This window comes from Aptenodytes patagonicus, chromosome 7 (genome assembly GCF_965638725.1).
Source record: "Aptenodytes patagonicus chromosome 7, bAptPat1.pri.cur, whole genome shotgun sequence".
Lineage (NCBI taxonomy): Eukaryota > Metazoa > Chordata > Aves > Sphenisciformes > Spheniscidae > Aptenodytes > Aptenodytes patagonicus.
In genome coordinates, this window is record NC_134955.1 from 9,357,179 (window position 1) to 9,374,841 (window position 17,663).

Below are 17,663 nucleotides of genomic sequence, written 5' to 3' on the forward strand. Positions count from 1 at the left end.
CAATACTTGATTATATGTTTTCCAAAAGGAGAGGTTTTGAGTTAGTAGTTTGTGTGTGGGATTTATAGAGAATTCTCATTAGAGCTAATAATTACAAATTTGTTTTTTTAAGATAGTTTATTTCTCAAACCACATGAAGAAGAAAATCAACTCAAACTCATTTTTCTTTACGGTGAAGTTGAACTGAAAGTGTAAACTCTGGTTCACTAATTCATACTGAACTATCTCTTTTCACATTAGTGTAAGCATCGTGCTGTAATGTACCTGGGCTTCTGCTACAGAATCTCTAGGGACTTGCAAGCTTTTTGCTACTTGTTATGATTCTTGCATTTTGTTTTAAAAAATAATTCATAGAGCAAAAGAATAAAAAATTGGAAAAATGTTATATTGTTTTAAAAAATAAAGTTGTGTGGCTCAGTTGCATGGTACACGAGTTAAGACATCATGCCATAGGCAAAGCTGGTTGGCACAACTTCATCACTGTGAAAGTAAAATTTGTAGATTGCGTTATACTTATTGTAGTTCGTGTCGTACTGTCTTGATGCAAATGGCAGGTAATGACTAAGGGTTTGGAACTTTTAATTACTTATTTCCATTTTATCCCTGGGTAACTTGATCAAAAAATATAATGCACAAACACACTTCTGGGAGAAAAATAAGCGCTGTTTTTAGCAAATAATTTTACATTCTTACAGGTTGCTTTGCAAACAGGAAAAGAGCCTCCAGCTATTTGGAAAGTACAGAAGGCTTTATTGCAAAAGTTTGTTCCTGAAGTGCGAGATGGACAGAGAGAGTTTGCTGCTACTAACAGTGTGAGTCTTAAAAATTCCTTATGAAGCCTCATGGGAACTGATTTCCTTAATGGAAGTCTAGGAAACAAAATAAAATGTGATTCTGACATACGTTCTTAGCAAGCATCCTTGGGGGGTGGGGTGGGGAAAAAAGGTTTCTTGATTTCCTCCTACTCTAAAATTCTCTCTAAATACATTCATGGGCAGATTCTTTGCTTTCCAACATGGGTTCTTTGGTATCATTCAGGCTGCGTAAAGGAAGAAGTTTTCTCAACCAGAATAAAGTTAGTGGAAGCAGGCTTGTGAACCAACTGCTTTCCACAGTGGGAAGGATACAGACAGGATACAATTTCAACAGGCAGCCTTTTGCCAGGCAGATAGTCCTTTTGGGATAACACATGGGGAGGATTAAATACGGGGAGAAAATGAAGCCCAAAGTACCTCTTGCCTTATTTTCTTACTTTAAATATTATGTGGAAATCCACTGGAGAATTTCTCTTAAATTATAAATGCTGTAGGATGGCTCATCTTTGTATGTAAACAAGTTGTTTTTAAACTGACTTTTTTCCTCAGTATTTAAATTTTTAATTGTTAAACTGAATAATTTTACTTAACAGAAACACTTGTGTATTTCTTTTTTTATTTTTAGTATCTTGGGTATTTTGGGGATGCAAAAACAAAATATAAACGAGTGTATGTGAAGTTCATTGAAAATGCAAACAAAAAGGAATATGTCAGAGTATGTTCAAAAAAACCACGAAGCAAGCCTATACAGTCAGCAAGGTATTTTATTTCAATTTTTTTTTTTTCATTTTGCCATATTGTTTTAATATAAAGAACACCCCTCTTTTAATAAACAAGTTAATAAACTTATAACTCAGGATTATGTTAATTCAGCTTTAAGTTGAAAACTGTGTGTTTTGCTTTAAGAAATGAGATATAAATTACTGCCATATCAAGACTTCCCTACCTTGAATCTGTGGATTGCAATAATCATTTGTTTCAGAGGTGTTAGAGCTCCACACGCGATTTCTTTCTGTCATCTTTTGCCCTGTTACTCAGCATAAGGATAGAAGCCTACAGGTGTAATGATTTTAAATTTTTGTGTGTTGTTTTCTCCTATCCTGTGGACTTTGCACGTTAGGTATGTTTTTCCGGATTGCTTCCATGATCGTCCTGTCCCAGTATCCTAGAAGTACCTTGCTTTCTTCTCAATCCTGGAAAGTTAATTTAAAAACAAAAGTTCATTGTTGAAGTTGGTTGTCACAAGGATGTTTTTCCTTCTTTTGTATGTCCTTGCACACTGAGGGTATTTTACTTTTCTTGTTGCACCTGCCCTACCCCCATCACCCCACCCCCAAAAGCCTTACCACTTTGAGTCATCCCATGTAACCTCTATCCATGCCTTAAAATTAGTAATTCCAGTAGTATTGCTTTTAAACCACCAACAGGGATAAATAAAACCCAAGCAAATCTGTCACTCTGGAGAGCTGCGTAAAGAATGCAGGGCAAACATAGTATGGTTTTGATTATTCTAGTAAATATACTACTGGTCCTGCAAAATGTTCCGACTGTAAGCATCTCTCACGCAGGCACTTTGGCTGTCTCTGAGATTTCCTCTGTCACTTTCCTTCTGACAAGGTTTTCACTTCAAGTCATTCACTTGCTAAGGGTTTTGGTATTGCGTTTTGTGTTGACCTTTGATTGTGCTTTTGGAAAAGATTGCAGATTCTGTGTTGTACAAACTCTGTCATGCTTTAATGCTTAGCTTATTTTATTTTCTCACAACTTCAGATGATATCTGAAGCTTTTCTCTCTCTATGGCTTTTCAATAATTGTAATCTAACGCAGATATGTTTTCTGTATCAGATGTTAGTAAACAGTAATGAAAAAAATTACAGTGCTCTTCATTCAAGAAATGACTGGGTTTTTAAGTCCAGTTTGCTCTCAAAGAAAGCAATGCCATCAGATAATCAATTTTATAAAATGATTGTGATCTACTTAAAACTATCTAGGATTTTGATGCTCTTTTTTTCTTGGGCTACAGAAGACTGTTCCAGAACCTGTTCCTCCAGTGCTGTGAAACAATCCTGTCTTTTAGCCAAAACATGATCATGATTAGCTTGTGTCCATATATTCTCCTCTCAATACTGTTTTTGACTTTTCTTTCTGTCTTTCCCTGGTGTTTTTACTGCATGATGTATTTCTGGAGAGCAGTCAGATTCCACCTCTGTCTTCGTTTCACTAAGCTGGATTAATCAAGGTCTTTCAACTTCCTGATCATCTAAGGCAGGCTTTCCATTCCTCTAATCATCCTAGTATCTATTGTCTCCATCCATTTCAGTTTGAAGTCTTCATCTCTGACAGATGATTAGAATTATTCACAATATTCTAGAAGATACTAACAATGTTTCTACTGTACATTTCACTGCTTTATCATTTGAACTTTCCCATTTGGACAAAAAATCTTGCCTGGTGCTTCCCAGAATTATATTCCCCGCCATGTTCTCAAAACTGCATTGCATTATTAGTCCTAAAGTACGTAACTTTGTATTTATGATACTAAGTTTCCTGTTTGCTTTCCTGTTTTGGGTGGTGGGAAGAGAAGGGAGGGGAGTTGTCTGGTTTCTTATTCCAAGATCCTGCATTTCCTGCATTTTTACCTCGTTGATATTCTCCCATCTTTGTATTGATACAATATCCCAAATTCACTTTGTCAGCAAATCTTATTGATTACTAGCATTTGTTCAAGTCTATCAAATCGGATTTTTTCATTACATAATCAATTTCAATATTAGCTCCAATCTCCTATAGCTCAGAAATTCTGCTAACATTGGGCAATTTAAACTTTCTGTGCCTGTCTATCTAGTTATAAAATTGGAATACTATTTAATCATAGCCAGTTGAGAATAATTGTTAAACATTGTTTAAAAAATGTATATTGTGTATGACCTAATTCCTAGTTACATGTGACAATGAAATAAGTATATATAACCCATGGGGTATATATTCTGATTAAATAAGGCTATAGCTATTTTATTAATGCCAAAACTTTTGTGGTAATTATTTTCATAAAGATCGTTTTCATAATATTGCAGAACTATTCATTGCAAACCTAGTAGTAGCAACAACAAAACCCCTGATCCACCAACCCCAAAACCAACAGCAGCAAAAGTCTCTTCTGTGAAACCCAAAGCTAAACAGCCAAAGGTAAAGGCTGAACCACCACCAAAGAAAAGGAAGAAGTGGAAAGAAGAGTTTTCGTCTTCCCAGTCTGATTCTTCACCTGAGGCCCAGAGTGATGAGGATGGTGAGCGAGATATTGTTGTTAGCATCTAGGCCTATTTGAACTTAACTGAAAATAGTATTATAAAAATATGTTGCTTGATCTTGCAAATTTTTATTTACTAGCCTCAGAAAAAAAAATTAAAATCTGACAGTGCCACGCAAAATTTATTTCTTAAAACTTTTTACTTGCTGTTTATTTATTATTATTATTTATTATTTATTATTTATTACTTGAGCAAATGTGTGCAAGTGAAGTTACCTCAAATGTAGTTTATCAATTAAATACATTTTTACTACTTGTTTTCTAAGACAGGTACAATTGCAGGAGAAGGAGCTGATTTGATTTTTGAATACATCTCAAGAATCGAATTCTTCATTAATTTTGCATTGCAATGCCATGTCATGTCTAAAATAACATTCCTGCAATGCCTGTCTGCATGCAGATGTGGGCAGAATTCAGATGTTACTGATGTTTTTTCAAAACCCAAGGAGAAGCAGCAGTTGACTTTTTGGCTGCTTCATTGCTTGTCTAAATGCCAGCTGTTCAAATGCAGCCTGCTGAGCAGATTTGCTGTTAAGACATTCACGGTGTCTTGGAACGTTGAGATACGACATTTGCAGTAATTCTCCAGAACAGAAAGGAATTTTTGAAGTGTGCTATGTTTATAGAGATTACCTGTGGTAGCAGATGTACAGTGTTTTTTGCAGTTTTTTGTTTATTTCCTGTATGTTTGAAGTTAAACTATGTAGTACCCGTGCTTTGTATTGCAGTATTTCCAAAGCACGTTGGCCTTGGTGACTTTAACTATAGATGAGCTAGGGTTGGTGAACTGGAACAGTGCCACTGCTGAAGGCAGCAGCTTTGATATAACATTTTTCAAGCAAACTTACCTAAATAACCATTAATATGTACAACCGTCCACATTTAAAATTTCAAATAACTGATGATGATAGTCACCCATAGAAATGTGAATATCTGAGAAAGTTTAACAGCCTTGCTAGCTAAATTACTGCAAAATACTGGTATCATACATGGAGCCTTCAAAAAGCTCCAGAATGCTTACTAATACTGATGACTACTCCATGTGCATGTTTGAAATTGCTGTCTATGAAAAAATAAAAGCTTCCTCAGAATAAGCACAATTATGCCTACATTGCTTCACTGATAAAAATTGTTTTACGTGTTTTTTGGACAATTGGGTGGGATTGACTTCGACAGTATGCAGGCTCCTAAGTGACACTAGTGCTTTTGAATGTTTTTCTGTTGGACGACTTTTGAGTTTTGTGGTTTTAGGAATTACTTGCATTGACATGAAACCTGCACTTAGGGCACTTTGCTTGACTGAAGTTATTCATTATCCCTTTTCTCTAGACTTTCAGCTGCAATAATAGAAAAATGTTTAAATTCCCTAAAATATGATAATCTAAATGCTGATAGTTACAAGTTATTGTACGTATTTCTACAAAAAATTGTACCATTTGTACCAGTTTTGGTGTTTGTACCTGGTTTTGGCATGCAAGCAGTCTGAGTATTACTTCTGATTGTACAGAGTTTTAATCTCTTGGGATACCAGTAGAGGTCACTTGTGTTTTAAGAGAGAAAGCCTTTAGTTTTGAAAAACGCAAATATTTGCAGGATGTTCAAGGAAAAAAATCACTATATTCTGATTAATTTTCAGAGCTTGTACCTCCAGCTCCCCTTGTTACTCGCTTTTTGAATACAAGAGCTATGAAAGAAACTTTTAAGAGCTACATGGAGTTGCTTGTCAGTATTGCCTTGGATCCAGACACAATGCAAGCCTTGGAAAAGAGCAATGGTACAGTATGTTTAACATTTGTATGTTTTAATTAGATTTTAAGGTTATTGATCAGTAAGGCAAATGTATTTTTTTTTTAAAAAAGGAAAAACAAAAAACCCCACCAAACTTTTAGCTACATGCCCACATCTGAAGAACACTTTACGCAGATTACTTACATGTGTGTACATATATGTATGTATATTTGTGTTATCTCTTTGAATAATCAAAGTAATTTAGAAATACTGTTTTGTCTGCTTTGTTACATTAGGCTTGTGCTGTGAATGTCAGAACTGAGCTCTTTGTTCCTGCTGTTACTATCTTTCAAAATCTTAGCAAACATTTATTTCAAATTACAGTGTTTCAAGGTGCGTTTACTTTCTTATGAAGAAATACCCTTATAAGTAGTTCTGATTCTTGCTACTATTAAAAATTCTGCTTTTCAAACTCTGAAACCTTAAAATTCTGATCAAAGACAATTGATCTCCTTACTACTTTGAGGAGAAAATGTCTGGACTTATTCACCATGGTGGACTCCAGGATACAAAAGTCAAAACGGTTCTGTTTTTCAAAATTTAGCAAAACACTCATGTGTAAAGATAAAGGTCCCAAAAGACCAATCATCTCATATTATTTAGTTGCAGGCTGTTGTTTTGTACTATATTCTGTTTGCCTGTATTTAAGAAAAATATTTTCTAGACTCTTCTTTCCTGGTTTGCTCTGGTTGTGCATCAATGCACACTTGCTTCAAGGTTTCATACCCATGCATTATGTCAGTAGTCCCACTAAAAGCAAAGAAATTGGCTTTGTAAATAAAAATACTGAGCTGTAAATTTTCATTCATGGCTACGTGCCTATGTTCAAATGTATGTTGTGCAATTTACAGTGGTTTATCAGATAACTTATCAGTAAGCACTTTCCCCAATTTCTTTTGTTATAAATGCCAGCAGCATCATCTCTTGTAATATGGAATAGTGAACATCAAAAACACATACTTGTCTTCATAAAACTGCCAGTTGTGTTGCACAGAAGAGGATTATCTAGGAAATGGTTTGAAATTGTCTCTAAGATTTATGCTCTATATTGCTCTATCTTAATTTTTTCCTTTCAACAAAGAAAAGTCAGAGAAGGAGCAGCAATTAAACTGCATAATGTCTAGACCAGTTTAGCAGGCTGATCCAAAAAAGAGATCTTTTTTTCTCTCACGTTTGAAATTAGTTTATGTGCATATTGCATTATTTTTTACGTCCACATTTTACGTTAATGTGTAGAAGTATAGATTGAATAGGAATCTCATTACTGTGTGTCTCTTAATAATCAACTGCTGCTTTTTTTTTTTTAATGTATCTTTTAGATGAGCTACTTCTGCCTCACATGAGAAAAATTGATGGCATGCTGAATGACAATAGGAAAAGGCTGCTTTCCAAATTACGCTTGGATCATTCTTTCAAGGTATTCTCTTTTAAATTCTAGGATTTTTAAAGTAATGTTACAAGTAAGTCATTGAATGCATACCATGCAGGCACAACTTAAAACCCAGAAGGCAAATTTGTAACAGAAGTGAATGTGGATTTGAAAGAGATGCTATAAATTCAATGCTTGTATGTGGCATTTGGAGAACGTTTTGTGATGGAGGAGTTTATACTGCAAAGGTAAAGTTCTAGTTTTGCTGCCCATGCTTTCTGATTCATTTTCAAGCGTTTTTTAAGCCTCTCAAGTTTGCCAAAAGAAAATGTTTGCTGTCCTTCTAGAGCTTTTGGTTAAGTGATTGTATTGCCTAAAAATCTTAATAAACTTTTACATGAAATAGCTATGCTGTGGAGCAGATGTCTGAACTTCTTTGAAGTAGAGAACATGATCAGAGTAGTTTAAAACCAGGACAGAGGGACTTGCAAACAACTCATTTGTGCATTCTTTCATGTATCTTGAAGAGTGTGGATAACAAGCCCATATTACAGCAACTTTGACACGGTAATAAAAACCAGGTCTGGATGTGGACAGGGAAGAGAGCAGCCATACCATCTCAGCAGAGAGAAGGTAAACAGGAGGATACTCACTGCGGTTCCTACCGTTCCCACCTACTCTCCAAGCAACAGTGCAGATTTCGAAAGTGCAGTAAAGTGAATTAAGGTTATTTTCACTCGTCTGAGAACTAGTTGTTGATGTCTATAATCAGACTGATTATTTCTTCCTGTAACGGTTTTGAGACCAACAACAGTAGAGCAGACCTGTCTATAAACACCATCAGACCAAACTTGCTCTTTCACCTGTCTTTCTCCTGTCCCCTTATGTCCACAGTACAGAGACGCTTCTTGGAGAATTAGTTGTCTCTCTGTACTGCTGTGTGCTTATTTTTGAGAGGTAGGTGAGGAGGGAGATAATATCAGACATGACAGTTCTGCTTTTTCATCATGAAATCTTTAAAAGATCTTTTTCCCCACAGCCCATTCCTGGTAAGTCTTGTGGGACACTAAGTGACCTTGTTTCAGGGATGAGAACATCATCAACCAGTGAAACAGCTGTAAATTCATACGATTCTTGAACTTTTTATTGTTAGTTATGCTGTTTTCCCAACAGCTGTACAATTTGTACCTGCTTGAACAGAATTTCTTGTGGCTTCTTCCTTACAGTAGGAAGGCATGGGGAGGGCTGTGTAGTTTCAAACCATACACAGAGCCTCAAAGAGGTAGCATATATTAACCCTCCATTTTTGTTTTTCTTTCCTGGTGACAGTTTTGTGTTAATAGTTATTTCTATAGCTGCTTCTTTTAGACCTGTCTATGCAGAGAATATAGGCCACGTTAAGGTAGGATATGAATTTGTAGAATTCTGGTTACATTCACAGTACACACAAAGTGAGAGGTAACTTACTTTGGTTTTTTTCCCCGTTTAAGGGAAAAAACCTAATATAATCTTCCATAATACTAACATGTAATTACAGCTGCTTATTCAGTTGGCGTTCATAACTAATATAATAGCTTTGCTATTTGCTGTTCACTTAGAAGCAGATTATGTATCATATCTAAAGTTAGCTTAAGCCTGTATTTCACAGTATGATCTGCAAGAAGTTTATGGAGTTAACGGATGTAAGGAAGGGATCTGCTTGTGATGTAAACTGTGAGATAAAAAGCCTTTTATGTTTGCCTTCTGGTATGAAGGTACCAACTTGTGTCATCCTTGGGTCAATATTTTGGATAAAAATGAAACGCCTGTTTGTTGTCATAAGTGTTTGTGTTGGTTAGGAAAATGTGTTTGATACTCTTTAAGATTCAGGTTAATCTGATGATTAATACAGGAAAGTCTGCTTCTGTTCCAGCTTTGATCAAATGACTAGTTCAGATATTAGAGCTGAATGAGGTACTGAAGCAAGCAATAAGTGAAAATTATCATTATCGTTCATGAGTATCATTCAGTTTGAATATTTTTACTATCCTGCATTGATAAGCACGGATGAATTTAACATGTTTTTTTCACTGGATACAGTTAATATGGGATATTTTAGCACTGTATTATGAACCAAATCAAACACTGAAGTTAGCAGTCAGTGTTTGGTAGTTTTGCCTGTAACATTCTTTATAGTTCTAACAGTTTATTATGTCCTTTGGGTTATAGTTTTTTATAAACAAAATTAGAAAATATTACTGTTGCTTTAGTTGAAGCTCAGTAAATGAAGCATCTTAGCCGAAATGTATAAATGTAATTTGGAAATAATCATCACCATTTTATGTCTTGTGCTCTCAAAGATGCGGGAATCACTAGTATTTTCTTCTTCATTCCAATTCAAATTTGCCTGTTTTAGGTCAGTGGTCTGGCCATGTAAACTGTTCTGGTTAATAGGAATTCTCCAGAGGAAGGCAGAAGTGGCCAAAGCCCCTTGACACTCAAAGTCAACCTTCAGGAAGGCTATTACAGTGGATAGAAAAACCTAAATAATTTAAACCTGTTGAAGTTGCTGTTCCAGTTTGAAAGCATTGCAATGAATATTGTATATGGAGAGGTTAGCTAGTCGAGGTTACTGCTACCACTATGCAACTATCTCTCTGCAGTAGCTTTTACAGCTTTTTACTGAGAGGGTTTTTTTATAAAGCGAAAAATGGCTGATGTATATAAAGTGCTAAGAAAGTATTGGCAGGGGAGGTTGTTGACTTATAGTACTGCTTGTTAAAAGAAAATACAAAAATGTAGTCAACTTCATATTTTAAGCCAGTAGTCCAAATTAGGCCCTTAAGCTGCAGCATTGATACATTTTTCTGTATGCCTGATTTTTTCCCTCATGCTGGAGTATAATACAAAGATATATATGTTCATTTAACTTGAAATACTTTTTTTCAGGACCAGATTATATAGCACAACAGAACTATTTCAAAGCAGCCGCTAACATAATGCTGTATTTGTACAACAAAGTTGTATTCAAATTTACTCACGCAAATAATGTAGAACTGAAGCTGGTAGAAATGCAGTTCACTCCCATGAGTTAGTATGTCTTAAAAACTTGTGCTTTTTTAAACCAGCCATGTACTTCACTGTGCATAAGCTTTTCTACCTTACAGATATGATAAGATGCAATTAATTTGTACTTTGCAAAAGCTGGGACAAAACATATAAAGATATTTAGGCATCCAATCCCTGCTACAATTGGCAGATTTCCAGCGCCTGACTAGGCATTAAGTACTTACGCATCTCCAAGTAACTTGGCCTTAGAGATTCTTGGGTAGAAATGGAATGGAAAGCATTTTAAAAGGTAAAAATTGCCTAGTGGAGCCTTTTTTTGCTCTTTCTAGTGAAAGCATCACAGATGATAATCTAAGATGCAATAAAAGGATCTTCTCATCTTGAAAAATCATAGTAGTCAAGAACAGGTGGCCATGCTTTTCAAACTGTATATGGTTGCTTGTTCTGATAAAGACCTTTTCTCAGGTCTTTGTGGAAGAATAAATTGTTTTATAATGGGCTGCACTCTTAACTTTTCAAAGAAAAATGGCCAATTTATCAGCAGTCTGGGTGGCTGGCCATTCTTGAATTTTTCATAATCCTTTTTCTTTATATGCTCTGTTCAAAGAATGCTTTGGAAAACTTTCCTGAACTGACAGTGATCACTCGGGATTCTAAGACAAAAAGTGGAGGGACATCTGTGTCTAAGATCAAAATGAATGGTAAAGCTTACAACAAGAAAACACTGAGGGCTTCTAAATCAACCACTAAATTAGCACAGGTGAGTGTTCAGAGGGTTTATTGCTGCTACCATCTGACTTCTAATATGATAACCACATTTACATAAAACACTGCTTCATGTATTAGGTTTTTTGGTAGATTTATCAAAATATAAAATCTTTGTTGAGTGAGGTGCTTTTTCTGTAACAAGGGAATGTTAAAAAACATTTAAAGCAGTATATTAAGTCATTGTTTTAACTAATCTGTAAAACACAGTTATATTCCAGTAGGGAGACAAAATATAATAAATAATTTCATAATTATTCCCCCATTTAAGTTCTATGTTTAGACCCAAATGCTCTAATCCTGTATATTTATACAGGAAGACTTCTGTAGCAACCACTCAAGATTGCAGGAAGATGAAGGAGTAGTACGCTGCTTCCCTTATGCAGGCAGCAGTCGGTAGGTGTAGTTGGATGGGAAGGGAGAGGTGAGCTCTGCTGTTGCTGTGCTTCTCACCCGTTGTACCATGCCAGACAGCAGAGCCTCTGCTAGAGCCCGCTCTGCTTCTGTCACCACCAGAGCAAGGACTGAACTTCAGACCCCGTTCCTGCGTAGCAGTCAGCCTCCTGGACTGTTGCTGAAGCAGCACCATTTTGCCTTCAACAGTGCAGTTGTGGTAAAATCACTGTGTGGCTCATAATGGTAACAGTTTCTTAAACTTCCTGCAAAGTCTCTAAAGTAAATGATACGATGGCTTCTAGATCAAAAATGAAAAATTAATATTAATATTGTAAAAACTGAGACTAGATAACACTTTTCAAAAATTTAGTTCTTTTTTACTCCTTTCCTCATTTCCAGTGACAGAATGAAGCTGTGTATCTTAAATTTAAAAAAAAGAAAGTTTTAAAAAGTAACGTGGTAAAGCTTGAGATGTACACACTGTTTATTTCCATAGTATTCCTAGGGAACACTATAAGTAGATTTTGCTAGGTACTGGCTCACATAGGCTTACCTCCCAGTAGTAAATAGTGGCTAGACAAATGACCTGTAAATACAGCCCACACTTACATTTCTTGCCAAAGTAACATGAGTGTTAGGTAAGTGTAGATCAGCTCTTCTGAAGTACAAACTATATGCTTTTTTGCAATGATACCCATCAGTCTGGTAGAAAAATAGTTCAGCTTTGGTAATTCTTGCAGTAGTTCTTGAGAAGGGGGTGTCTTGCTTGTTTTAGACTTGCAGTGCATTCAGGAGGGTTGAAAGCGTTCTTAAACCTAGTTTTGATAAAATAACTTGGTAGGGAAATTGGAGATAGGAGATAATTGTGATGTAATATAAATTAGAGTGTACCAAAATATGTCAAAGCAATTATTTGGATGAAATACACCGTTTCTGAATTGTTGAAAACAAATTTGTTTACATAAGAAAATGTCTATCATATCTCTGTCTTGAAAATAACATGAATTTACCTAAAATAACTGTTCTTTTTCCAGGAGTTTACGGTAGATCCAGAAAAAATACAGTTGTATTCTTTGTATCACTCACTCCATCATTACAAATATCACATATATCTAACATGTAAAGAAGAGGTAAGTATTGTTCTCTTTGAGATACTTTTACGTTCTTTGATGAAATTTATTGAGGGAATTGAGTCCAACTAGAGGGGCTGTTCTCTTCTCCTTGGTAAATGAGCATGGATTGTGGCCTCCTATTTTAATCAATTCTTTGTGGCAAAGAAAGGGGTATGCCGAGCACATCTGTTGCCCCTAATGGGCGCTGCTGCCGAGAGCATTCAGGTATGAGGCTTACAAGGTTTGTGTGAAATCAGTTTCCCTCAGGATAGGTAAGCATTCTTCACTGTTATCCAAAATAGACAAAACAAATTTTATCAGTGTGTGTAGCTCCTCAGATCTAGAAGCTACTTTTTGTCTTAGAATGCCTAATCCTTTATTTTTCTGCAAATCCTTGGTGGAAATATTCCAGGTAGCAGAAATACGAGAGTTGAGCTCTGGCTCACTTGTTCAGAAATGCATTTTCGGGGGCGTTTTCCCTTGTTTTTAAAGCTTAAAGGTTTTCTTCCAAAGAATGTTCGTGTTTAACTGCAGAATATTATAAAAACGAAAATTCTGAAATGCTGGCAGCCTAACATGTATATGTGTATGCATCTCTCTCTCTCCCCCCCTTCTCTTTTTCTAAATAGATTTCTTCTGTTCAGAAGAAGAGTGCAGATCTAGGACAGGAAGAGATTGTGCAGCTGTGCATGAAAAATATAAAATGGGTGGAGGATCTTTTTGAAAAGTTTGGTGAACTTTTGAATCGTGTCCAGCAGAAATGCTCATAACAAAAATGTATCCCAAATCTCACATTTTTCTACGGCACTAACCTGATGGAACAGAAAGCTCAGAGGGAGGCTCTGATTTCTTTTACAATGCCAGACTGCGTTCTTGTTTGTAGCCATTTTTATTTCTCTTTATGGAACTTTGTGCCTTGGCTCTTGCTAAGGAAAAGTGATGCTGCCAAGGAAACCAGTCCTTTGGAGGTGGAACTAAATGTAAACCTAACCACATTTTTAACCTGAAGAATTATTTTCTATTTTGTAAACTACTGGATAACTTAGTTTTATTTGCAGAAATGTTTTTGACAAGTGATAAAGCATGCACTACATATACTTTTTTCTTTATTGCTAAAAAGATAACAACACTTAAAATACTACAGATTTTTCCATCCCTGACTAAGCAACAGAAAAGTCAGCGTTGGGGTGAACTAATTTTTACATGTCTGGCCACCAAATTTAGAGCTTTGTACATTTTGTGAACAGAGCTGGAGTGACATCAGTTTCTGCATACGTATATTGCCATCATAAAATCCAGAAATGTCATTATGCTTTATGGACTCCTTTTACTATTGTCATGTTCAGGAGACTGAACATGGAGTTGGTGCAATCCTATGACTGCTTTTTGTGTCAAATTATATTGTAATGAAAGACAATGACCTTAACTATTTTCCCTGTTTTGAAGAAAAAAAATATTTTCCTTTATACTGTGTTTTTTTTTCTTTTGGAAAAAAAATTCAATTGTACATTTTATCTCACTAATAGTTGTATTTTTCACAGAGAAAATATTGTGGTTAAAATTGTTTCATGTATCTTTGTAATACACTTTCCATTGTTTTCAGTAAATCCTATTCATTTATATGTTGATTTCATATTGTAAACTATATATCTCGAGGTAACCCTTTTGTTTATACAGGTTTGCTTCAGTGTTAACCAGAATAATGCATACTAGACTAGTTTTGCTTTAAGTGTAGTTGTGTTAGACACTGCAATTATTTTCTGATACGTGAAAATAAATTTCTTACTAAACTAGCACTTGATTAACTGAGAGTTTAAATGAAGAGCTACTACACTTTATCTTCGTCAACAAAGATTGATGATTGAATAGACTATATGCAGTGTTAAACACAGCTTACATAATTGTTTGTAGAACTGGCAGTTGCAGAGCTGTTCTCTTTTTGGTGCCTTTCAAGTCTTCAGACATCTTTGTAGCTTTTTTTCCCCTCCAGTTTGTAAACAGTAGTGCCACTAGTCACACTCAGACAATGAATGTAACGGGCTCTAATCAGGAGAACATTTTCTTTAAATTTGCCAATGGAATGCCTTACTGAGTCATTCGGAATGGATATGTACTCTACTGGCGTCCTAAAAAAAATAGTCATGTTGGTCTTTTTTCAGATAATGTAGAAAAAAAATTCATTCCTTTATCCTTTCACTGCCACTTAGTGCCTTAATTTCAGCCAAGAAAGCAGGGTTCACTATTCATTGGCCAAATGAAATAATGTTTATTGCCATGTGACCTTTTTTCCTGTTATCTGTTTTGATCCTATTTAGTTGTTAAATATTCATTAGACCGTAGAACTATAAAGAGTTTAATGAATACATGTGAAAATGAAATGATTTGATCTTGAGTAATCAAATAGAGGTTTGAATATAAAGGTATGTACAGAATTTTAGCTGATTAGTTTTAGAACCTTGTAGGATGTTTACCATATTTCCAAAGCTTTTCATCTTTTAAAAGCAATAATTCTCCTTTACAATTTGTATGCAGACTACAGTGAACAGAAATGGGTATGTGCCCTTGCCTTTTTTAAAGCCTCTTCATAGTGGTTTTTCTTTAAAAAGGGAGGTCGCTATCATGTTAATAGATGCATTGTGCTACTGCTAGGTCTACTATAATCAAGGAGAGCGAGATGGGTTTTGGTTTAGGAAGAATGTGCAGATCGTTGGAGCAATCATGAAGCTAATTCATTTTCACAGTGAAGGGTAGACACAGGGTTGAAGAGTTACTATTGTTTCAGTTGTACTGTGTTGAATCTGGTAGGAGCTAGAGTTCGTATTGTGCAACCAAACAGCAAAGTTACCAACATTGGTAGCAATCAGCTAAAATTATTTTAATGTAAATATGCACACTGGAGATATAGTAGAAATGTGCCCGGTATACTCTGTAATCGATAGTGGGTGTTCCCAAATTTACTTAGTGTATTCCCTTATTGGTGGGGGTGGTTGGCAGGACGTGTAGATTCATGAGAGGTATTTACTTGCCCAGGCAGAGTTCTGTTGTCACATTACAGTGATATGCACAGCACAGTCTGAGAATTCCTAATCTGTAGTTTTAAAAATGATTAGGATGCAGACCAAAGGAACAATAAAGTTGGCTCCTTGATGGTATAGTAAAGAACTCGTCAGACTGTCTCTCACACATCCCTTCCTAATACGACTATGAAGCAACTAATTGAGAGAGGTCTCTGTGCTTTCTAAATGATTCCTATACTGCTACCGTATACTTAACTCTAGATTTTTGAATCTAGAAGTAGCTTTAGGAAGCTGTTTGTTTTAATCCAAGTCCTTAGAGGCTGAAAAAAGAAACGAGAGGCTTTTGGAGTAGCTTGTCCGTATTTAAAAAGAAGGTAATTTTAGCAACAACCATTTAAAAAAACCCAGACAAAACAAAAAAAAGGCCAGGATGCTCTGCACTGCCATAGAAGGTGACCTGGCTTATTTTTGGCTGTTTTATTTCCAAGGCCAGTTAAACAAGCACTGTGCCTGTAGAAGACAGGAAAAACCTGTCTTGCATAAAAGTGACTACCCCAGACTATTGAAGATTAATATAGTGGAGCTTCCATCTTTGTCTTGGGCTGCAAAAATGGTGGCTGGGTTATTAATTTACCAAATCAGAATAAGTAAAAACATGGAACTCTCAAGTGTGTTGAAGGATCATAAATCAAATAAAGCTTTGTTAGCGGGATTGAAGAGGTTTTTTTATACTGAAGCAAACTTAGAAAAAAGTCTATGTACAAATTACTTTTTTGCACAAATACTTTGCTTTGTTTTGTTGCATTTTAGAAAACTAATTCTGCACCCACACGTCAATCTTCTTTCTTTTTTTTTTTCTTATTTTCTTTTTTTTCCCCTTGAAGTGATGGTGAGGTCTTCATCCCTTAACATCTGACAGTGGAAATTGAGCACTCATTTGACTGCAAGAGAAAGATGCACTAGGAAAAAACAAAACCCTCCTTAGACTATGAATTAGCAAAACAGAAATTAAACTCATTGCACGATGAATTATTTGTTTTTTAATTCCACTGTTTTTTCCTTTAGTGTGGCATCCCCGTTTACATTAGGTTTGTTTTTACTGAAGTACAGTATTTCTCTTAAAGGCAGGTTTTCTTTGAGATGCTACTTCCAAAGTTTTGCTAGCAAAAAATCTGAGACAAAATTGGATTGAAATACTGTTTCTGGAAATGGCTAAGGACTTTAGGGTCTTTGAAGTTCTATGACATGTATTGTATTCATGTATTGTCGAAATGAAATACTACTTTTTAAAAAGTCAGATCTTACAGGCTGTCTTCCAAGTAAATGATTTCCATTGGAAAATATATTTTAAATATTATTTAAATATTTACTACTATTTAAAACAATTTTAAAACAGAAAAGCTAAAACTATGGTCACAAAATGTCAGTGTGTCATCAATCATTTCTTATTTCGTTGCCAACACTTGACATTTGGTCTCTTACCCTATTACATATCTGTGCATTACACAATGCACATTCTGCCATATCATACTGTTTAAGCTAGTATTAACATGTCATTGTTAATAAATGCATGTTTTTCTGCATATCTCCTCTACATATGGCAAAAATGAAGCTAGGGCTAATTAAGAGACACTTCATGCATTCTTAGTCCAGATTTTCAGGTGGTCCGTAATACAATGTATGGAAATGTGAAAAAGGACAGTTTTGTACCATTCATGATGTTATTAACTAAACCCATTAAAGTGAAAACACTTTTTAAACAAAAACCTTATAACGCTTAGTCATTTATTATTAAAATATTAAGTCTTGAAAAGTTAGCTTGTTGGAAAAAATTGGCAATTTAGACTACATTTTCTGATCTCAATATGTAGAAATACAGTTCTAGGTTGGGTTTTTTTTCATTATATTGCATGGATTGAGCATGTCTGGTTTATCTGGGTTTTTTTACATTTGTGGGTTCTAAATGTTCTGAATTAATTTTTACAATGTGTCTGCCAGGTCTTAAACTGATGTGATAAGTGAGGAGCCAGACAATTGGGGTAAGAG

General features: G+C 35.3%; 1 protein-coding gene across 2 annotated transcripts in view; it reads left to right on the forward strand.

Annotated features, from left to right (window-relative positions):
- QSER1 (glutamine and serine rich 1) overlaps positions 1-17,381 on the forward strand; it is a 48,910-nt gene extending 31,529 nt beyond the window's left edge. For both annotated transcript variants that reach the window (XM_076343890.1, XM_076343891.1), the window contains 8 exons: positions 696-812; positions 1,441-1,574; positions 3,890-4,101; positions 5,759-5,896; positions 7,230-7,327; positions 10,935-11,087; positions 12,523-12,618; positions 13,230-17,381. In XM_076343890.1, coding sequence (XP_076200005.1) covers positions 696-812; positions 1,441-1,574; positions 3,890-4,101; positions 5,759-5,896; positions 7,230-7,327; positions 10,935-11,087; positions 12,523-12,618; positions 13,230-13,370 — 1,089 coding nt within the window. In that variant the 3' untranslated portion in view covers positions 13,371-17,381. The remainder of the gene's footprint in view (positions 1-695; positions 813-1,440; positions 1,575-3,889; positions 4,102-5,758; positions 5,897-7,229; positions 7,328-10,934; positions 11,088-12,522; positions 12,619-13,229) is intronic.
- Positions 17,382-17,663: the final 282 nt, after the last annotated feature.